This window comes from Lissotriton helveticus, chromosome 3_1 (genome assembly GCF_964261635.1).
Source record: "Lissotriton helveticus chromosome 3_1, aLisHel1.1, whole genome shotgun sequence".
Classification (NCBI taxonomy): Eukaryota; Metazoa; Chordata; class Amphibia; order Caudata; family Salamandridae; genus Lissotriton; species Lissotriton helveticus.
Window position 1 is genome coordinate 1549000574 of NC_136061.1, and position 24324 is coordinate 1549024897.

Consider the following 24324-nt stretch of genomic DNA (forward strand, 5'->3'; position numbering starts at 1 on the left):
AGTTTTCAAAAATACTCCATAATGTTCTTTCAAATGTGTTGCTCTTTTTAAAAAAACATGCATCTATGAAAGAACATCGCAAAAGCATGACAAGAAAATAAAAATGATAAAGCTCCTATAGTGCAGAGCAATACGTTTTGGATAAATTACAAGTAAATAGCCATCCTTTCTAGCGCAATGATGTCAAGGCTTTTGTGGGTAATAGGGACCTCCTTAATCTTGAACTACTATTACAATATGCTTGGAATTAAAGTACTTGTGTTGAAGCCTGGCCTGCTGGTATTTGAGGGTTGGAGCTTCGGCACCACAATGCTCTTACTTTCATGTAACTCTCTACATGCTCTGTATACACACATAATCTATCCTTTGTGTCATGGTGACTGGAAGTAGATATGATGTAATCTAGGCCTTGTAGACTACATCCGGAAGCGACAAATTGGGCCCACGGTGGGCCACCCGAATATACCCATGCCTCATCCAAATAAAAATTCCTGGAGCCAGCCCTGAGGCCAGGATGATTTGATTATGGCTAGGTCATAACTGAGGTGGTAAGGTGGGTATAAAAATTATGGACTGTAATGCGGCCTGTTTAATTACCAGTGGAAGAGATCAAGTCAAGCATTCCACCTATCACTTTTTTTGTATTACTCTGTGCAGTGCTCTCAGTGCAACAGGTATGCCCATATGTAGGTCCCTTGTTCACTGTTCCAATGAAACCAACTTTCACAAGGCTGAAAAGGCCTAATTAGACAGAAATTGGTCTTGGGTTGCTTGTGTTCCGGTTTTTACAGGACTGGCTGTCCTGATTGCAGCAGGACCATGGGTAATGGCTAACGCATATGGCTGGGTTTAACTTGAGTTGGCGAAGTGGGCATAAAAAAAAAACTGGGATGAAGCCCTGAAAAATTACCAGTGGCAGAGATTAATCCAAGCATTCCATCCATCGCTCTTTTGCATTCCTCAGAAGTACTAAGCAGCACCAATCCAGACACCAGCGCTTCCACCCGCACCAACGCCAACCAGAACTGCGTTATTCAACAGCCACGTTTCTGGTACAAACTAACACTATCCAGTCTCTCCATCCAACTACCTCTGATAAGTAAACTAGTAGATACCAACCATACATCTTTGCCTGCTCCTTCCAAAAATCAAATACTAACAGTCCCTGCTTTGCACAATCACCTCACAACTTCAATGTTCACTGTCTGCCAATCTATCATTTAAAAGCACGTCTAATTTCCCGTACCCGTAGAAGACCCGTTCGCGCCCACAAATATCAGTGGTGGTATTTATTTTGTGTTGACCGCCAAATATAATTGTTGGTACCTGAGAGTACCAACAAAGAAACTACTCACAGCAAATCACCACTTAACCAACTGTTTTGCGTTGGAGAGAAATTCTCTTTCAACTGCTAAAAATTCACAAGCATCATCATCAACTGGATCTGCGGTACTTATGAGTAGCAATAAAACATAGTGCTGAGAAGCTTGTGATCACCATCCGCATCGTATGAAGCACTCTACATAAACACACATTCAAAGCTATCAATAAGCGAAGGAGTATGGTTCGGGATAAACCTAGACAGGTGTTGTTATTGCACTTACCTTGTTCCGCATCACGGTGTGGTTAAAGCTGTAGATGTTCAGAAGTTCGCCGTTAACGTGATCCGAATAGACTTTGTCAAACTCTGCATCTTGCTGGGAGATTACTTTAACGGTAGGAGCATTCGGGAATTCCACGGCCATCAGAGGTGCCACTGGCAGAAGCCAGAGCAGAAGCCACATGTCCACGGCCCGCATGCCGTGAGGGGTCTGCCTGCTGGGGAAGGCGAAGGCGCGAGAGCTCCAGGGTGTCGCCGTCTAGCTTCCAGCATCACCAGGGGCAGAGGTTCAAACCTAGCACATTGTGCAACACCCCGGTGGCACCGCACAGTCACGAGCTCCACTTCCTCGTTTGAAGCAACCGAGCAAAAGCAGAATAATGGACAGATGAGTCAGAACACGGAGGCAGGGAGTGGCAAGGAGGCAGACTGTGTAAACAAAGAAATATTGACATATAAATATTCCGTTAAGCAAGACTGGGCTTCCTCGTAGAGAAGGGAAGCAGACAGACAGAGATGCAGCTCCTGTCTGGCTTCTTAAACTGGAGTAGAAGTAAACTCCTTCTCCGTTACCTGCAGCAGGTACACTGCACCTCTAAAGCCTACCGAATGGGGTTCGCTCACCCACTACTTTCAACCTCAAGCCCGTTGTTGATCTTTACATGGGCAATATTTGTGTATAAATGCAGTACTTCCGGGTCGCATGACAGCCAATCCCATGATTAAATGTGATCGGTGTGTGGAGGAACTCTTTATTTGTAAGCGGCACTAGTATTGGAGAAACTACAGCCAATACTGGCGCGAGGCACACAATTGCAAAGTGCTCATTGGTTGGGGTGGCCGCACGTGCCTGTCAGTATATAAACACTGCCCAAGGGCTTGATTACAATATACGGCGCTAGTTATCACAAAACCATGTTCGTTATTTATCAGGTGTGATAAATAGCACCTGTTACGAGTTGACTTAGCTGCCGAGTTTCCCAGGTCCAACATGATGTGCACACAGCGCATGTTATTTTTCTTTGAACCCTGGAACTCGTAGTCCAGTTTAATAATGGAATAACTACAGGTCTCAGAATTCAGAGAAAAAAAGCTATACTAGAGCAGCACACCACACGTGACCCGGAGAAAATTGGCAGGGTCGAGTGGATGGGGAATACCATGTGGATTTTAGCGTTTAACATACAAAAATACCATGATATGGTAATTACTGGATGGTTTTCCCCTCTTACATTTAGGCAGGTTTGACCTGCTGAAACTTAATGAAGGTTGAGGTTAAATAACAATCAACTCATAATTCCAACCCATGGATCTGATTTAAACCGACCCACTCGTAATCAGGCCCTAAGTAGTACTTGATGGTGTTACGACGTGGTTGTTTATTGGCCGCGTAATCGGTAATAGGTCCTTGAGGCCTGTGTCGATGATGATTATTAAACACTCGCAACATTGTAACCAGTATTTATTTGGCGTACTAGTACTGACTGATCATTTACTAGATGGCAGTGAATTGGGGAGTAACAACGCCCTCTGTTAGAAAGTAGTCTGCAGGCTGAAGTAGTGAGAAGTAGTATTTATTATAACAGCCCCACACGGTGGTGGTGCGTGGGTAACGGCACATCAATAATGACAGTTGGGGTAAACGTTATCAGCTGGGGAAGGAATGGAATGTGGGGGAACCAATGGGAAGGGGAGAAGCTGGGAAGGTTCACGCGCAGGGGAAAGGAAGGTACCATGCGCAGGGGTGCAGGGGGGGGGTGGCATGGGTAAGATACAACACATCTTCCTCTCTATAGAGTTTTGGCAACGGCGCCACGGAATGCGGTGGCAAAATTACAGGAGAGTGCATGAACAGTAGGGTAGTTAGTCACACTCATAATCATCTAAACGTTTAGGTCTTCGGATGGTCCTACCAAACCTTCCAGAGGCCGCTGGTAAGTGTGGTGCACATTCGGTGTCCGAATGAGAGTCAAAGTCAGATCTGCCGAACCTACTACTGAGTCTGTGACCATCAAACACCACTTCAGAATCCGAATGAGGGTCATCCTGACAACTCCGATTACAAGTCGAAGTGCTGGGATGGACACCTGCAGACCGATCTGTCGATTGACCATCATCAGAGTCAGAGTCAGGTTGGAGGTTGCGTGTGCTGTTGTTTCTGGAACTATTATTCTCATCAACACAAGATCTATCGACATCTACCCACACATCATTGTTAACGGTAACATGCTGCTGATGACCCTGGGCCTTGTCACTGGGATGATAGTTCGCCAGTCTGCTCATGTGCCAGACCTTCCCATCACTGAGTCTTGCCGCATTGTTAAACAGTTCGTCAATGTGAAGTGGGGCGGTAAATCTGCTTTCTCCTTTCTTTACTTTTTTCTCCAAACGAACTTTCACAAGGTCGCCAACCTTGAATGAATGATCTTTTGCGCTGTGTTTAGAATCATACCATTCTTTGTAGTACTTCTGTGCCTTGATGATGTTTTTTCTTATGTTTTCAGGTGACCATTCAATTTGTTTTGATTCAGACATCCATCCTAGATCAACGCTCATGGGCTGTCTGCTTCTCATGAGAATGAATGGTGCTGTGCGAGTGCTTGCACAAGGAGCAATCCTGAATGCCCAGATGAGTTTGTGTATTTCCTCTTCCCAGTTTAAGTTTGCATTTCTGGATAGTTGAATGTGTCCTTTCAAGACACGGTTGAAGCGTTCAGTGAGGCCGTTTCCTTCTGGGTGATAAATTGAAGTGGTGTGGTGGGTGATGCAGTTTCTGGCAAGAAATGACTTGAATGCTTCAGAACAGAATTGCCGGCCATTATCGGTGAGGATGGATTTTGGTAAACCTTCACTGAGAAATAGCTTGTCCAAGAAGTCTATACATTTGGAGCTGTCAATTTCCTCTACGATCTTAATTTCTGGCCACTTGGAGAAGTGATCTATTGCCACCAAGATGTACTTGATTGCTCCATCGTGTCCTTCTATGGGCCCCACTATGTCCAAACCTAATTTCTCCCATGCCATTTGCGGGGGTTGAATCGGGGAGAGACTGACTTTTGACGTTTTGAGAGTTTTGTCTGAGTCACAGCATTCCATACAGTTTCTGACCTGGACCTCGATTTGCTTGTCGATACCCGGCCACCAATAACTTGCCCTGACACGCTGCTTGGTTTTGGTGATGCCAAGGTGGCCAACGTGACACAAACTTAGGATTTTGTCTCTGAGCGTGGCAGGGGCTATGGCTTTACCCATTCTGTACAACACGCCGTTTTCCAAACTGAGTTCATTCCTAGTTTCCCAATACACCTTGACATTGTCCTGTAGATTGCGCTTATCTGGCCATGCAGAGTTGATGAACTGGCATACCATTTGCAGAGTGGAGTCGCGCGACATGTGTTGACCCCATTCTTCCGCTGATATTCCATCCAGGTCCGTGTTGAAGAGCAGAGCAACCTTCTCCTCGTCTTCTTGAGCGATCATGCTTTCCATGTGAGGCAGTGGTAGTCTACTCAGGAAATCCGCGATCTTGTTTTTCACTCCTGGCCAATATTCCGCCGAGTAGTTGTAATCCAGCAACTTGATTGACATTTTGCTGAGTCTTGGTGAAGCGTTTTGTAGACCTGAGGCTGTCAGTATCTTAATTAACGGTTTGTGGTCTGTGCGGAGATGGATATTGTAACCCCACACATAAGCTCTGAAGTAATTGAGCGCCCACGAACAAGCCAGCATTTCACGCTCTATGACAGAGTACTTTTCCTCCGCAGAGGTGAGCGACCTGGAGGCAAAGGCTACAACCCATTCTTGGTTAGATGAGTCCTTCTGTGCTAGCACAGCACCAATACCTTTGTTGCTTGCATCTGTGGTGAGGTAGATATCTGCTTTGGGGTCAAAACCTTTGAGGAAAGGAGCCTCGCTGATTTCTTTTTTTGATGGTAACGAAGGTGTCTTGACAGTCCGATGACCAGACAAATTTGGTTTTGTTTTTCAATAATTGTCTTATGCTGTAGGTTTTTTCAGAGAAATTCCTTATGAATTTGGAGTAATACTCCGTCAAGCCGAGAAAGGCTCTTACATCCTCTTTGCTTGAAGGACATGGGGCATTGAGGATGGCATCCACCAAACCTTGTTTGGGTTTGATCCCATCACGGCTGATAGTGTGCCCAAGGTAAACCACTTTGTCCTGTGAAATTTTACATTTGTCTAATTCTACTGTTAAACCATGCATTTTCAGTTTGCAAAACACTTGTCTAAGGCGTGTGTCATGTTCCGATTGGTTGCTGCCCATGACCAGGATATCATCCTGGAAAAACCTGATACCATCAACACCTTCCAGAATGGATGTCATGACCCTTTGGAAAAGTGCTGCGGCAGAGGCTAAGCCAAATGGTACCCTGGTAAACCGATAGCAACCAAAGGGTGAGATAAAGGTAGTGAATTTTTTACTGTCTGCATGCAGGGGAATTTGGTGATATGCAGATTTTAAGTCAATTATTGAAAATACACACATATCATTAGTGGCACTAAACATTTCACAAATACGTGGTAGGGGATATTGATCAACAATAATGTTCTTATTGAGGTCCCTGAGATCGATGCAGAGTCTGATTTTCCCGTTGGGACGTTTGACAACAACCAAGGGGGAAACCCACTCTGCCGATTCCACTGCTTCTATGATGCCATCCTTGACAAGTCTGTTTAGTTCTGTTTGGACATCACTTCTCACAGATACTGGTAGATGTCTAACCTTGTGGATGCAAGGAACAGCTGAGTCCTTGAGTTCAATTTTGTGTTCGAAACTGTTGAGCAGACCAACTTTACCTGAGAACACTTCGGGGAAGTCTTTTTGCATAGACAGTTTGCAGGAATCGTTTATGGACAAGACGGGATCATCACTATTGGGGTCGAGCATGATGCCAAGATCAGCTTGGTCACTCCAGCCAAGGACAGAGGGGCCTTTTTTTGCAACATACAGTCGGCAAAATGCTCTTCGATTTTTAAATTCAAATTCCAGATCACGTGTTCCTAGGAATTCAATGTTGTTTCCCGTGAAGCTTCTAGCAATAACTTTGGGTTTTTCTAGATTTGAGCCAATTTTATCCGTGAATTGCTTCCATATGTTTTCGTTGATAATCGTGAAGGGAGACCCGGAGTCTGCCATCAGATTGACTGTCACCCCTCCCAAACTGACATCACACATGGGTTTTTTCTTCTTTGTGGGCGTGACTTCTAACACGTCATATTCAATTGAGAAAACATAACTGACGTTGTCGGAGTCGGAATACTCCGAGTCCTCTTCGGTCGAATCACTCTCTTCTTGAATTTGTCGTACCTGTCTGCTTTGTCTGTACATTTTTTTGTTGCAAACCTTAGCGATGTGTCCAGTCATACCGCAAGACAAGCATTTTTGATGTAGAGCTGGGCACTTTTTAGAATCGGCAAGATGGGTTGGGGACCCACAGCGATAGCATTTAAGATCAGGAACATCATTGTCTCTAGTATTAATGCGTCTATCACTGCTATGTTTCGATCTGATAGATTCACTTCTCTTGTAATGATCATGACTCATTTCTTTTTTGTTTCCTTTCTGTTTGTATTTACTTGCATTGGAGGATCTAATAGCTTTTATTTCCGCTGGTTCATCAATTACTGCTTTGGCACATCTGCCAGTAAGTTCAGCTTTCTTGACAAGGGCAACAACCTCCTTCAAGGAAGCCTCGCCATTGACCCAGAGTTTATCTTGGATGTTGGGATTGCTCGCATGCATTATTATTTGATCACGCACAAACTCTTCCTGCAGTGCTCCGAATCTGCAGGTTAAGGCCAAGTTATTCAGAGCAGCCACATAATCCTCCACGCTTTCATCTTTTCCTTGCTTCCTTCTCGAGAACTTGTATCTATCAACAGCAACACACACAATAGGCGAGAAGTGATCGTCCAGATCATCTAGAGCATGTTGATAAACATCATCACCTGTTCTTACCTTCTTCTCAATGTTATTGTAGGTCTTAAGGCCACCAGGACCCAAACAGTACAAAAGTACCTTTTTTTTCTTTACAGCAGTGAAGTCATCATCCTCAACTGTCTCAATGTAATTGACAAAATACTCTTTCCACTCTTTCCACGGCATGCATGGTGCACCTTTAAGAGGTAGAAATGCCTGAGGTTGCGAAAGATTCAAGGAACTGAGAGCACACATGACAGTTGATTAATTATAGGCTCAGAATTCACACTGCGAGGATTCCAATGTCACTTTGTACACTATCCTTGTGATGAGTGAACTTTCAGTCAAAGAGATCAGGCTAAACACAGTTGTGTGTGACACTTATTTTTTTTTCATACACACGTGCTTGCTCCGTTGTTTGTGACACTTTCTTTTACTTATTTTAGCACATCTCACAAAGTCACTCGAGTGCGGAGCTTAGGCTAGGCTCGAACACCAACTTGAAGAAAAACGAGCGAGTTTTTTTTATTTTTTTTTTAAAATGGCACCCAGCGCTGCGTTCCAGTGACGTCACGCGTCGCCAGGCATGCGCGGATGCGTGGAATTACAGGCGCGAAAGCAGCTGACAGGAATTTCCGTTTCTAAAGCGCCGGGAAAGAATAGTGCGCCACTGACAGGAATCCAGGGCACCTCAGCCAGGGAAGAGCGTCGAGCGCGTACAGAAGGCACACACGAAGGGGAGTCCCCCAAGTACAGTAGCGGTCCTACCTCCGTGTGGCGCAGCAGCCGGTCGTTGTGAGATGCTCAAATCTCAGAAGAAGAAACACGGCCACTTCACCCTCGACAGCTGTGCAGTACACGTCTTCGTCCGCACGATGAGAAGACACCGGGATTCCCCAGGTGAGAAGATGTGCTTCAATGGAACGGAGGTTCACCGATTACAGCAAAGTGAAAGTCCATCAGCTGTACCACGGTGTGAGGCTGTAGTTCCGCTGCTCCACTCGTCGCCACTGTTAGAAAGTAGTCTGCAGGCTGAAGTAGTGAGAAGTAGTATTTATTATAACAGCCCCACACGGTGGTGGTGCGTGGGTAACGGCACATCAATAATGACAGTTGGGGTAAACGTTATCAGCTGGGGAAGGAATGGAATGTGGGGGAACCAATGGGAAGGGGAGAAGCTGGGAAGGTTCACGCGCAGGGGAAAGGAAGGTACCATGCGCAGGGGTGCAGGGGGGGGGTGGCATGGGTAAGATACTGAGGTAAGATATTGAGGTTAGGACGAGTTGGTGACATTTTAGGAAACAATCAACTCAAGATTGTATATATTTAGGAGTGTATATGTTTGAATTACGTTTGTATTTCATATATTTATAGTTTAGGCACAGAGATGTTGTTTAGGATCAAGGCTTTAAGTGGGCCAGGTCCCTCCAGATCTCATACCCGCTAGTATTTTAGATCGGATATTGAAACTGTTCCCTATCGAGCCCTATATACATTTCCTTAACTTTACTGCGCAAAAACATAGATTTTAGAATAATTAATGAAATAAATTTGTAGGTAATCCCGGTCAGTGATTTAGTTTCCAACTGAGGGGGATATTCTCAAGAACGTGTGATGATTCCCCAAAAATAAGCTTAACGCAGCTCTTCATATCGCAGTCTATCGCGGGGAAAATAACACAGAGTTAACTCAGTATTCACAACACAGAGGTACTATGCGATAGGCCCACAACAACGCATCAAATGTCAGCGAAAAAGTCAACACAATGCCGCAAAAATGCAGAACACCAACACTAAAAATGTTGCGATTAGGCAAACCGCGATACAAAAAGCAGCGAAAACCGGCGACAGGCCTGCAAATCCCACGCATCAGGCAGGAAAATGCACTATAAAAGCAACAAAAAGAACACACCAAAAACAATTCAATCTGCGTAGCACCATGGATGCACCCGGACCGAGTGCAGAGGCCAACGCGAACCCCACAGACCACCATCAAGGCACCTCGGGAAGGCCAAGGAGAAGAGGAAGACGGGGTGCAGTCCGCAGCAAAACCAGATCAGCGTCACAAAGGTGACAGCACACTACCATCAACTGACCCACAATTAGACTAACATGAATGTAGTCGGAGTGTCAAGGAGGTCAATGGAGGAGGCCAAGAGGCGCTGGCAGGATGTGAAAATCAAAACCAAGCACAAACCCGCTGCCATCAGGAAGGCAGCAACAGCAACAGGATGTGGGAGTCCTGCGCCACAGGAGGAGCTGGAGGAAATGGAGGCCACAGTCATCAGTGTGGAGACGGTGCAAGGAGTTGGGAGTACGCAAACAGCTCGATAGGACCTGACACAACATCAACAGAGTGAGTAACGATCTGGGACTGGGGGGAGGGGGGGAGATGGGCACAATGGCACATATGCACAACGATGTGTAGCACACTGCACACCCACAATGACCCAGGATCATATCCCTAATCCCCGTGGCACACTGCAGCACACTCACATAGCAATCACAGCACATCCCACGACAATGTGGTACAAAGTGCAACACCGATACTGCAGAACAGGGGACACAACTGGGTCCGCTCATGCGCAGAAACAGGCCAATCACATCTAACAGAGCAGGAAACTGTGAGATGGAAATGTACATGTAGAACCACACATCCGTCACATAGTCCTAATGTTCACTGTCCAGCATCAAAATGTTAGCACCTCCAAGTCACAATGTCCAATGTACATTGTCATACAGTCTGCATTTCAACAAGAACAATGTGCCAACATACATGTCAACACAATGTCAACATGCATCTCCCCTTCACATTGCAGAGGGATAAACAACACCTCCAGCAGAGCAGACCAGACAACTCATCAGTGATGCTGGAGACGACCACCACAATTTCGACACCGACGCACTACAACAGCTCATGGACATTTTAGGCAACCCACCCCCAGGAGCAGGGCAGCCAAGCTGCATAGAGGAGACTCCAGCCCCTGCACAGACCACACAGCAGAAAGCACCCGCCACCACGGCTGGCTCCGAACACTCCACCGAGGCACACATCGTATTCAGAAGCCAGGTCTAAGAATGCCAAAAGGAGGTGTCCGAACAGGTGCGGGTGGGGTCAGAGCACATGGACGCTGAACTACATCACAATTGGGGTGTCTAAGTCCCACCAGGGACCACCTACACCCCACAAAGGAGACCCACACTGCGACAGAAACACATGCATCTGCACATGCCCTGCACTGAACAACACCCAGAGCCCTGGAATTACAATTCACACACTCATGCTGGACCTCCATACGACGGCCCAGTCCACTCCACTTACGTATTGAGTGGCTGACGACAAAGCTACATGTCCAAGGTCGTACCCGCTGCCAGCGGGGGCATGATTGTGTCCGCTGTACACAGCACAATGTAATGTTGTAGGGCCCGGGGCCCTCATGCATACTTTATGACCACCCGGACACACTTATATAGTTGGTAGGACCAGCTAAGGGCACGTGCGCCCGGCCCCTTTATTGGCAGGGTCACATGTACAGTGACGCCTGGCTGGATGTGTGTGGGGTGAGTGTAAGCCAGCCCTCACGGAGTTGTTGGTACTGGCAACAACTACAACAGTGAACACTATTGAAACGGAAACAGAAACCACCAGCATTACAGAGACAACAGTGGAGCATCATGGTGGTAGCCGGAGCAAGTACAGAGGTCACTTAATGAGCAAACAGAAGTGTCCGTGAGTTGCAGTGCACTGAGGTTGGGGCACTAGAGCTGTGCGTGCTCATGTGAAGAAAATGTCTAGTATTGTGTCCCCTCGGGATATTCCTGAGGCAGCTGCAGTGGGGGTGCCACACATGCATCACCTTCCTTATCATCGTCCCAGGTCTCCCACACTGCCTGAGGTGACATTGCTGCGTGAGCTCTCCACAGCACATAACCAAAACAGAAATGGACGATGACTCGTGGTGCACTGAGGTAGTGGCACCTGGAGTGCTGAGCAGGGTATCAGGCAGATGATGAAATACACTACAGGTGTGAGCAACTCCGTTAGTCTGCCGGTACGACTGTTTCAACTCTGCCAGTTGGCGGTTGGAGGTGGACCTGGCGGTGGTGGCGTGTGCCTCCTGTGGTGATGCAACGTCCGGGCCGGTCAGGACTCGATTTGATGTGTGAGTCCTGGTGGACCGTAGTGTAGGCCAGAGGCAGCGGACAGTGCAGGGCCACATACGTATGACGTTGATGACCACAAGGCCATCATCACAGAGACCATTCAATATTCTATCAGACAGGATCCATGACTTCAGCTGTATAGAGTTAGTGGCCCCGGATGCACTGCGGCTGGCACAGGCACACCGCCACGGAACCGTGACTTGCGCTGCACTGAGGTAGGGCCACGCGGACTGAGCAGATCCTCATCGATGTCCGAGGTGAATGTGGCGGAGGGTTGCAGGGGACAGTGGAATATGTCCTGCAGGGCATGATGCAGAGGGCAGACGCCATCCGGAAGCGGCAAATGGAGGAGTGGAAAGCTACAGACTCATCATTATTAGCACATCGGTATCAGCTTCATGACGATGAAGCCAACCCCAGTCCATAGACTGAGATGCCACCAAAGTTCAAACAGAGAGAGTCCATGAATGTCGGGGAACAGACTTAATGGCACCGGGGCTGAGAGGGGATGCAGTCTGCGATGATGCATGTACAATGATATGAACTCGGCCATTGCTAAATCAAGACTCAGTTCCAACTGTGTGACCTACTCGACCGCAGTGTGGGCCGAAGACGTTGCCAGCAAGGGGCCACAGACACATGTGATTGTAATGCTATGCACAGAGTCGATGGCACCACATCGAAGGGAGTATATTGATTTGAAGTCTGCATTGCCATGTGTACTCGGCCATTGCATGATCAAGACTCAGTTCCAAATGTGTGTCCTACTTGACCGCAGTGTAGTCCGGAGGCAGCGGTCAGCAGTTGCCCTGTGAGGAGGAGACCGGAATAGACGAGAACTGTACCTTGCGCTGCCCTAAAGACGGACTGCAACAACCACGCTCCTTTGCTGTCTCTCCTCAGGCACTCGGACACGGTGAGGGTGGTGACCCGGAAGAGGAGAAGGAACAACCCGGAAACAGTAAGGCAGGATGAATGGGAGACGCCTACGAAGAGGCGAGGGCGGAGAAAACGGTCGTCCACGCTGAAGACGGAGGAAGGAGTTTACAGACGGAGAGAGAAGACGCGGCACCCGTAGAAGAGGCAGGAGCCCTTGAAGACGGCGCGGACCCGGTTCAGGAAGACGCGGGACCCGAGGAGACCCAGACAGCCCACGAACAGGACGTCGACGAAGACAGCTGGTGTGAGGACTGGTGGTGTCCGGTGGATGCTGGAGAGCGGCCGTGACTCTAGGAAGAGTTACGGCGGGGTCGGTGAGTGACATCGGCTCTAGGGAACTGTAGCGGGTAGCGGGTGGGAAGGATACGGGGAGGGATTGTTTATTTAGTTTGTTTATCAGTATCGGCGCGCATTGTATATATCTTGTGATATAATCGGACCACGATTTGCTACATAGGCTGGTTACACGCACGGCGCACTGCTGTTACTTATTTTTTTCTTCATAACTAGCCAACTGTGAGCACTGCTATCGTTTTGCCCTAGGCACTGTAAACTGTGGAGCATTTCTATCGTTTCACCCTAGGCACTGTAAACTGTGGAGCATTTCTATCGTTTCACCCTAGGCACTGTAAACTGTGGACCATTTCTATCGTTCTACCCTAGGCGCTATAAACTTTTGCCCCATAGCCCTTACTACCTAAACCTAACTCTACCTCGGACTTTTTCTATGGTTTGCGTGCTCCGTCACCTTCCTACTGATTGACACTAAACCCTAAAGGTGTGGTGAAGGGAAATACCTCCTATCTAGTTTATTATTATCATTCTCACGGTTCCCTCATTTATTCCCCCCTTCTCTTATGAGCCACCGGGGAGACCAACCACGTCCTGAAGACAAGGCGAAGACAACACGAGACCCTTCATCCCCTGACACTTCCCCGGAGACATCAGAAGAAGAAGAAGAAGAAGAAAATTTCGAAGAGCCTTTACAAATCCCTGTCACATCGTCATTTGTTTTCAATAAACCTTCTTCCTTTAAACCACCACTACCGCCCCCACGCCTGTTTATCAAACCCGCCCTCTTACAAGTGGTGTCAGAAGTGGGATCACAAGGCAAGATGGAGGCTGCCATGGCAAAGATGGCCGAGAATCAAGAACACCTGGGGAAAATTATGGAACGGTTTCTGAATGTTGTGGAAGAAGATCGGGACAAGATCCAAAAAGTCATTTCCGGACAAGGACAAACACACGAAGCAGCTATGGGCAAATTTACTGAAGTACTAGGACAACAAAGAGGTCTTACCACTTTACCTTCTGTAGTATTGCAACGATATGTGGCAGGAGAAGACCCTGATTTCTTCTTTAATAATTTTGAGAGAATGGCAACTGCGGCATCCTGGCCGGCCGAGAAATGGGGCCAATATTTGGGACCTTTGTTATCGGGCGATTTACAGGCCACATACCAAGCTGCGACTCTACAAGGAGCAGTCCCCTATGCTAACATTAAGAAATGTATCCTGGAGAGATTAGGAATAGATGAGGAAACTTATAGGGTGAAGTTAAGGCAAATGAAAGAAGGACCTCAAGAAACCCCACGTGCTTATACTTCAGAGTAAAAGATATGACAGATCGGTGGCTCAAACCTGCTACTACGGATAAGGATGGAATCATGGCCAAGATCTATCTAGAACAATATCTGACCTCTCTACACCCCCCAATTCAAAGATGGGTGCGACAGCAGGCAAACCTTATCTGGAAACCGCTGTCGAGATAGCTAGTGCCTACCACAGAGCTTTAGATTTTCAAAAAGGAAAAGACGAGTCCACAGGGAAAACAGGAGGCCATATGGGAGCTTGACATCCCCGACCGCCACGAGTAAAGAAACCTGAATCCCTGACTTTCATGCCAAGCGCTCCATCTCTTAGTACTCCTTTTCCTCCACGTCCACCTTCTGCAGGCCCACAATGTTTTCAGTGTGGAGGGATGGGACATATAGCTAGGTTCTGTACCCAGAAAGAGGAACACATGGAGATCGGGATGGTCCGTAACTACTACTGTTCCCCTACCGAAAAGAAGCCCCCCCCATATAGGTGTACGGTTTCAGTAAACGGACAACCTCTAACTGCTTTGGCTGACACGGGTTGTTTACACAGCGTAGTCAGGCCTCAAGATCTGGGTAAAAAGTTAGGACCTATAGATGGAATGGTGGCCATTAAATGTGTTCACGGAGACACGAAACCCTACCCCACTGCTTAAGTCCAGATCCAACATTCTCATGATGATGGTACGTCTATGACTGTAGGCCTTATACCCTGATTACCAGAACAAGTAATCTTGGGAAATGATTATCCCAAGTTGACCCAGTTATTGCAAAATGCTCCTGTACTCGAAGAAGAATGGCTGTCCACCGCACCTTTTTCCACTGACACAGGGAAAGAATGTCCTTCATCCAAACCAAAGAAAAGTAGGAGGCAAAGAAGTGTTGTATAGCTCCTATATATCCTTATATCGTGTTAAGTTAGCATAGGTACATTTGAGATTTAAACGCCATTTTTCCTTTCTTGCAACTTCTGCACACGACCCTTAATTGTTGACTTAGCTTTCAACCTAGTGGTTTGCCGTGGTGTATGTGAGAATAATATGTTATTGCTCTGATATCAGTTTTGTTTAATAAACCATGTCTGCACGGAGAGTGCTGAAGTTTCAGGAGCAACACGATATGGAATTGTTATGAGGTCTGATCTCCACGCCTTCATAGTCATAACACAAGTGCAGCCTTTGCCAACTTGGGCTTGAGGCGGGATTGATATTGCTTTGCACGAGAATTGTTAACACACTTGATGCGGTGCACATGCAGAGAGAGCTGGTGTATGCTGATGTGATTCCTTCATGCTAGGACACTAAGGTATGGGCCCGCCCTAAAACAACCCAAAGAGACCTTCTTAGCTAATAATATAATATATGTGTTAGGGAGGGTGAGATATAAGTGTTGTTAACTCTTATTCATTACAGCATGTTAACATGCTGTCACCATTCGCTTTTTATGTCTTAGTAACTATGCTGATAATTTTGCTACTGATACTTGTATTATCTAAGATACTGCGCCTGAGAAGACGGCATTAGTAAATAAACATTTCAAATGCACATGTGTCTTCTTTACTCCATGTTCTGGTTTGTAATGATAATATAACGAAAGAGTGTTCATGAGTCCCACGTACCCTGAGGTACTGTAAGTTCATGTTCTGGTTTGTCTAAACATTGGGTGTTTGATATGTCCAATGAGACACTGTAGCTAGCTCGGTAAGGGGTGAGTTGGTTGCTAAGGTAAGTTTTGGGACACCCTAATTTGCCAAGGTTCCACTCCTCTGTGCACAGTTCTGTGTGAGTACAGAAACCCTGCAACATGGCGCCCAACGGTTTTCGGTGGTCTTATATCATGACACTCGAGTAGTTTATCATTCATGCCTTAACCCCTTCACATCCGTTTCCGGAAAACGGGGTGTCGGTGAAACCTACCTATTTTTTGAAATAGGTCTTTATTCAAGCTTGATTCTTTCTCAAAAGGTTTCTTTGATTTACTACCCAGTTGTGCTACAAAGTATTCTTTGTTTTTTCTTGTTTCCAATTCTGTAATGGCGGCAGCGGTGGCTATTGCGCAGCATAGTCGCGTAGCGGTACGCAACCATCTTCAGACGTACCAGGTCCCAGTAGATGGGATGGCTGTGATTTTCGTGGTATGTGCAGATCCGGCGTTTCCTTACGAGTTGTTTTACTCTTGGGTTACGTTTCCGGCTGTGGACGCTAATTCTGGTTTGTTCCACTCCTACACCGCCTCAGATGTCCCAGCTGAATATACGCCGTACAGGGCATTGGAAATACCTATTGATCATTGGCAGCATCGAGTTTGGTTTGATGGCGCCCTCCCCCACTCTATGTCCCCTGCGAGGTTAGGTCCACTCTCAATTCCAGGTACTAATTGGCCTGCGTTGGGTGGCTTTACCCCGCACCCGAATCACGGGGCTTGCACCCTGGCTGAAATTCGCAGGCTGCATGTAGTTTCCATTTCCGTGATTCGTGCTTTAGTGCAATACATCGGTCGACATCTTCCTGGTGGTCCCCAGGGGGGTGCGGCCGCTCCCATGGAACGAGGCGGAATGCGTCTCAATCCAGTGATGGTAAATTCGGTTTTTGGTGCGCGTCCTGTTGACAACGATGACTTCCCATTCTGGCTAGCAGAGAAGTTTGATCAACTGGAGGCGGTTTTTCCGAATTCTACTCCTGCTGATAAACATAGAATGTTAACGATTACTCTACCGAAGGATATTACTCCTGAACTTGCTGACTGTGACAGCTGGGGAAAAACATTTGCGGCAGTTTATACAAGGTGCTTCGGCACCCCGTCTATGACTGCCCTGCCTGAAATCGTTAGACGTGTTCAGAATGATCACGGTCCAGAGGCAGCGGTTGAATTGGGTATGCGCCTGTGTGGTTCTTTTGAGATTGTAAGTGATCTCATTCTCTCCAATGTTAAAGGAGATGCAGTTAACTTTCAGGTGTCGAATGCTTTGGCTGCTCTGCCCGATGCCGACAAACCCCGCCAGTTAGCAAAGATTGTGGTGGCCGCTTATAAAACAATTGGCCGCACAAGTAGAGGTCTAAAATATTTTCCAGTAAAGGAGAAAAAACAACCACAGGGACAATCTGCAGTGACAGATGCCCAGCCCAAGTCCAAGAAACAAAATTGGCCTAAAAAACAGACACAGGGGAAGCAGACAACGCAGACTCAGGGTACTTTTCCTGCAATACAAGCTCCTGCGCCACCCGAAAAAGTTTATGATTTGCGCGACCGCGCGATGATTAAATCGCCTGATCGTTTTCAGGGTTCTGATCAACGCTCTCCTCGTTCCTTTCAGGACACATCGGCTCCCAAGACCGGTGGAGGAGGAGGGGGTGGACGTGGACGTGGTGGCCAACAAGGACGTGGTCAGTCCCGCCAGACGGACGGCGCAGTGAAGCAGGAGGATTCTACGCCTAGGCGTCCGCAGTTTGCGAAAAAGAAAGTCGCAGCCTTAACAGCGCATCGATATGCCACAGATAGTGAGAACGCGGCTTCGGAATCTGACGTGGGCTCTGACCTTGCTGGACAGCGCGGCGGAGATAACCATAGTCAGAGAGGCGCTGCGTCCACTACTGAGGGTGACAGCGACTGATGTCTACGTTGTGATAGAGACAGCGGATACGAGACTTGCTCCCCCTGAAAGACTATATGAAATTGTCCTGTTAATTGAAGGTGACATACAGCGTACCGTTAAAGGTGTATTTTGGGAGAATCTGTCTTCTACATATGATATTTTACTTTCGGAGGCTGACTGGCCCCCACCTTTTGTGCTCGCGGCGCCGCGAGGGGAGGAGGTGATCCTACCCAGTTTCGCAAACACTGTCTCGAAAGAGCATGCGCAGCATTTTGCAGAAGAGTGGGCTCGGGCTCTCGCGCCGGCTCTGTACCGTAACCAATGTGGTTGTGATAAATTGTCGCCTTGCCACGAAATTCCGTTGCGGTCTCAGCCGCAGCCTCAACCGCAATATCCCATTCGGCGTGAAGCAAAATCTTCCGTCGCGGAAATCCTTGAACAATTGGAATATCAGGGAGTTATTGAAACGTGTGTGTCACCGATGAATAATCCCCTTTTTACTGTGAACAAACCTGACGGATCATATCGTTTGGTTTTGGATTACCGGCATTTGAACTCGCATTGCCGTAACTGTGCAGTACAGAATACTCACGGCTCTGCCCTTGTGGATAGTCTCGTGCGTAAGCGTTTCAAGACAACGCTTGACATATCCAATGGTTTTTATGCCCACAGATTGGACAGCTTTAGCTCCCAATGGACCAGTTTTACGAGCGCTGGAGTCCAAAAGCAATTCCGGCGTCTTCCAATGGGCTACAAGAATAGTCCTGGTATATTTACCGCTCGGATTGTCTCTATTCTGGAGGCACTCGACCCTGATGCTTTTTCGTATGTGGATGACATATATCTCACAGACGACGATATTTGGGAGCATCTGTGTCGTGTAAATTCTGTTGTTTGCAACTTCGCAGACATGGGTTACAAATTTAACTTTGCAAAATCGCACATTGCTGAACACACAGTGTTGTTTTTGGGCTATGAGCTCAACAATGAAGGTAGAGGTTTGGCTCCTCACTTCTTAGAGAAGTGCGCACAATTGCGCGCTCCAACAACACTGAAAAAATTACAGTCTTTACTGGGCTTTTTGAATTTCGGTAGGACTTACATTCCGGAATATGCCCAGCGTATCAAGCCTTTGTATGCTTTGATACAACCAACTTTCTCAAAATCATGCTGGCTGCCTGAGCATTCAGCCATTTTGCAATCCTTGCAGGCTGATCTGCTCGCTTCTAAATATTTACTGACTCGTGATAACCACACCAACCTGGTAATAAGAATAATTCCTGGGACGGTGGGTTTCACATACCTCACTTTTAATGAAGGTGACACAGTACCTATCGCTTACAAGTCACACTTGTACACTTCGGCTGAGATGCGGTTTCCCACAGTGGAAAAAGTTTTAACTGCTGTACAGATGGCAATTCTAAAAGAACGAGCTCTGTCACAGGGGAAACGCATGCTAGTGGTAACACCCTGTCCTCATTTGGAGGCAGTCACGAAAGCCAGTGTACCAAATTCAAAGGCTTTGCACCCTCGGTGGATTCAGTGGGCTGCGTCATTGTCATCCACGGATGTCATGTTTATTTTTGACGCTTCCTTGCGGTCGCAGGAGTACTTGCAGTATGAATTCGTTCATCCTGCTCCTCTGGCGATGCGACCTTTGGAGGACTTCCATTGCATCATTTACACTGATGGGTCGGCGCAGGTTGCGCATGGCTCTAAACATGCCTACGTTTCCGCATGCGCCATTGTGGTCGGTGCTATGTTGGATGATGAGTTCATTTCCAGGGAGGTACACACGTTGCCCCTGGGCGATTGCACCGCACAATTGGCAGAGCTTCGTGCTCTATTACTAGCTTTGGAGTACGCAGATCCAAGTGTTACTACTCTAATTGTAAGTGATTCTTACTACTGTGTCCAGTCTTACAATGAAAACTTGTTCTTTTGGATTCAAAATGACTTTCATGATTCCAAGGGTAGCACAATAAAACATAAAATGATCTGGGTTCGAGTGGCAGAGCTTAAGGCTATGTTGCCACTCGTTTATGTGATTCATACTCTCGGTCATCAGCGCGTTGGAGTTCACGCTGTTGGCAACTCGCTTGCTGATGAAGCGGCGAAATCAGCAGTATCTACATACTTAGTTGCAGCAGTTACTAGGTCTAAAACCAAGATTGATAGCGACATCTTGGCAGCGATTGCTGCCTCTGAGAAGGGAAGTAAACATCCTGCGGGATTCCCTTCGAAGTATAAATACCACTTAAGTCCCGAAAAGGTTCCTTTTGTGACAATTCCTGATGTTGGGGAACGGCTGATTCCCAACTCGGATCGCAGAGCAGACTTGATTACAGCGGCTCATGAAGGTGTGGCGTCTGCGCATGCGGGCGTCTCGGCCACTGTAACTCAATTACAATTACGTTTCTGGTGGCGGGGACTGTACAAACAGACGCGTGATTATGTCCTTCTTTGTGACATATGCCAGCAGATTAAACCTTCAACTGCTACGCGTCCGCCTCAGACTCAGTTGTACATTTCTAATAAACCGCTAGGCTGTGTTTATTTAGATCACTGCGGTCCATTTTCATCTGATACTGCGTATAAATACATCTTAGTAGCAGTTGACTCATGCACACGCTTTGTGTGGGTATGGCCACATCGCAGCGCTGATTCACGGACTGTCATTAGAGATTTGCGTATCTTTATAGGGATTTTTGCCTGTGGTACCTTCCATTCGGATCAGGGTCCGGCTTTCGCCTCTAAGGCGTATAAGGATGCCATGACTTCGATGGGGGTCCAAGTCAAGTTTTCGTCACCCTACAGACCTGAGGGTAATAGTGTAGTTGAACGAATGAACCGTGATTTAAAGCAATCTTTGACAGCCCGAGTTATAGGCACTGGCAGAAACTGGCTGGCTCACCTCTATGGCGTGCAGCGTGCTCTTAATAATCTCCCTAGAAGGTCTCTGGGTGGGCGGACCCCATACGAAATGCTCTTTGGCATCAAGATGTACGTCCCTGACCTTGACGGTCTAGACTCAGTGGTTCGCGCCACTTCCTTTGACGCAGATGAACATTGCAATGTTTTACAGAATCTACAAAAGACCAGAGACACTCTTGCAAAGGAACATTTGCCCTCCACATCGGATGATGCGTTGCAGATCCCGGTAGTTGGCTGGCTACCCCAAGTTGGAGAACTGGTTCGGGAGAAGATCGACAACAAGAAAGAGTTTGGTCCCTCCTATCGAGCTCCAGTCCCAGTGCTTGGAGTGAAGGGCACAAGAACAGTCATTTTACCACCACTTCCAGGTCGTAAGGAAAACAGGTTTATTTCTATTGACAATGTCAAGATACACAGAGTGGCCGATTCTTCTTAGCATGACACCGGCTGTTTCCTGTCCTTCCATTGTGAGAAATTCAATTATGCCCACTGCTTCTAATAATGAACCTGAGGTGGCCATCGAATTACCTGCTGTTTCCAGTCCTTTATTAAATAATTTGCCCGGAACAAACATGGATGAGACAGACTATACATACCCCACTGATTTGTCCATGCCTGACCTGCAAGCTCGTTTAGCCACGGAATCCAGATTTTCATTTAACTCTGCTTCCCTTGCCTCGAAAAAACCCTCTCAAATTGCAGTATTTGCTGGCCTGTTTAAAAAACATTTTTTGATTCCTCCTTGGATATACATTTGGCTGGTTCTTTTTTCGGTTTACCTTTTTATGTCAATTGGTTTTGTGTTTTATTTTTTTTCGGATTATGAATGGACACTATGTCGAGGAGAGAACTTGCATTACTCATTTAAATGGAACATTGGCCCCACTTTCCTCTTCACATTCTACACACAGGTTAAAAAGAGACTTGACTTTGGTTAACATCACAGCGTGGCCTGTTCTGGATGGAATCGCGTGGGATGCAGTTCGTTTTCAGATTCATGGCCCAACGGAAGTCGTTAATGTTCCTAATGTACTAAGAGTTAATATGGGGGATGTGGTGAAACAAAACATTCGTTCTGATGATTGGGATGTTAATGCTGTGGAAAGTTTGTTTTCTGATTTGAAATACTATGCTGCTTTTGATGCTGAGGATTTATATTTAGAATCTGCTAATTATGGTGAATTGTTCTGTTACCAACATTATGGCAATCACTTCTTACACAAAACATCTTCCCGAAGGGAGACTGTTAATTTTACTCAGTGGGAACATTGCCCAGCTCCTACACAAGGAAGTTCAGAAACGTTTCTTAAAAAGTATACTTATTTCACTGACTTTAACCAGTCCAATCCCGAGTCCTTTTACTTTAAATTTCACAAACAGCCACTGTCCAAGGTTAGACTTACCGATACAAAATTGTTGTATTCGAGGGCCTTCCTAGATCAATTAGTTGCTGGGGGCTATGAGTTATGGAAGGGAACAATAGACCTTAAATCAGTTTGGGGTTCAAGGGCCTGGCAGGTACGAGGCACTGAGGCTTTGCACCGTGCATGTCTCATCCCGAATCATATGTTGTTTTTAAATGAAACCATTTCCCAGACCACATGCTTTGGATTGGCTACATCTAAAAGGTTGAACACCCCGTCTTTCCCGGAGTTGGAGGAATATGAGGATTGGAGTAATTTTACTCAATTGTCCATTAAAGATATACAGGCTCTGCTTCTTAATTCCTCCTTTAACATTTCCAGTATGAATCCCAAGGGTTGGCTGCTTTGGCACCGTAGTGCTGATTCTTGCCAAAAAAGGTTTTTAAATATAACTGACGGTTTTAAGACTGTTAGATCTGATCCCCGGTTTGATTTGAGTCATACTGTCACCTCTTACTCTGTGGGCAAGTTGTGTCAAGCTTGGCTGAAACATTCAACTTTACCTGCGGTTAAGTATCACCTTTCCAAACTGAATGCAGACGTGGATTTGAATGATTTCATTAAAGGCCCAGCTAGTGGCAGGTCGAAAAGGTGGTTATATGGGGTTTACAATGAAATTTGGAAACTCTCACAGATTGAGGCCGCTTCACGCCTTAGGGCTATTGATCAAGCGAATCTTGAAAAAGTGCTTGCAGTTGTTGACAATAGCATTAACGTGCTTTCCTCTAGAGTGTCGTCTGTTGTTGATATTGTGCATGATGAAGTGTCAGTATTATACCATGGTCAAAATCAATTACGGTCAATCATGCAGTTTGCATGGACACTTCAGACACTGAAAATGGGTAAAGTTCCCTGGGGATACATGAACGTTTCCTCTTTATTTGCACCGTTTAATTTGACAGACAAACAACGCTTGCTTTCAATGCGTGATGCTTCCTTTTCTATGCTACATATTGAAAGGTTGGAATCTTTACCTTTTTCTGTGGCAGAAGCCACTACTGCTACGTGGCTTATCCACGGTTTAATAACACTGCCTTTTGCTTTATATAAGTTTTCAAATTGTATGAAATATGTGCCAATAGGTCGTTTTGAACCCTTAGGTAGCGGTTTTCTTCATGAGGTCTGGTCACTCCCATACACATACAGATGTTTCAAGGATGAACAAGAAGTTTATCTAACAGGGGATGAGTGTTCTGAGACGCCAGATCATTCTTTAATGTGCAGACACATACAGTTACACGGTTCATGTAACAAGGACCGACCGAATATGGCTTGCGTTTTACAGGGCACGCCAGTTCCTGCTATCATCCCCACGTTTAAATTGTTAGAGAATGGTAGTTATTTAATGCTCAATAATGAAAACTGTTGTGGTTTAATTAAAGGTATAGCTTTCATAGTAACGGTTAGTGAGCGAGTTATTTGCTGCAGAAATGTTCTTTATCCTCCCACACGTGAACATAGGGAGTCTTCCATTTGGCCACAGATACCGACCTTGGGAGCAGAATTCAGCGGCATGGCTAGAATAAGAGCTCTATTGTCCCAGAAAGAGGTGGCCTTGAGCTCGGCCCGTGAAACTTTCGTGCTTCACATTGCTAACACCCGTACGGAGGTTCAGGCTCTTTTAAACACTGATTTGCCTTTGCATTTCGGAGCCATGGTCCGTTCTATCTTTAACGCATCCTCCACAACGGGCCTAGCACATTTTTTTAAAGTTGTTAGCGGTGGTCTCGTGACTTCCTTTGAGAAGATTTTTGGAGTCATCCCTGCCTTCTTCCATTCTATTTTTTCATCCTTATTTGGAGGGTTCCCGTTTTTACTTGCTTTAGCGGCTGGCGCATTGGTGGTTTTCTGCCTTTTTAAATATGGATGCCCTTCCTGTGCAAGACCACGCACAGCTACTACTGACGCGGTTTCGCAACCGCATGCTTGATTACTATGGCACACTGACGTTAGCGACTCTAAGCACGGCGTTTGGATTATCTTTTCGGTTCTCCTATTTCACCTGTGTCCAGCCTGTATTTCGCTGTCTGACCTGTGATTTCCTTTGGGCCATTGATTTGTGTCTCTGCGGACCAGTATCTTCTGACATCGATTTTGATCAACTGATGAGTCCTATCATTGCTCACGAGTTGGT

The 24324-nt window shown here is 46.5% G+C and overlaps 1 protein-coding gene across 4 annotated transcripts in view; it reads right to left on the reverse strand.

The window, feature by feature from the left end:
• SIDT2 (SID1 transmembrane family member 2) overlaps positions 1-2287 on the reverse strand; it is a 224939-nt gene extending 222652 nt beyond the window's left edge. For 2 of the 4 annotated variants that reach the window (XM_078682294.1, XM_078682293.1), the window contains exon 1: positions 1605-2287. In XM_078682294.1, coding sequence (XP_078538420.1) covers positions 1605-1799 — 195 coding nt within the window. In that variant the 5' untranslated portion in view covers positions 1800-2287. The remainder of the gene's footprint in view (positions 1-1604) is intronic. The other 2 variants (XM_078682297.1, XM_078682295.1) reach the window with 1 other exon arrangement.
• Positions 2288-24324: the final 22037 nt, after the last annotated feature.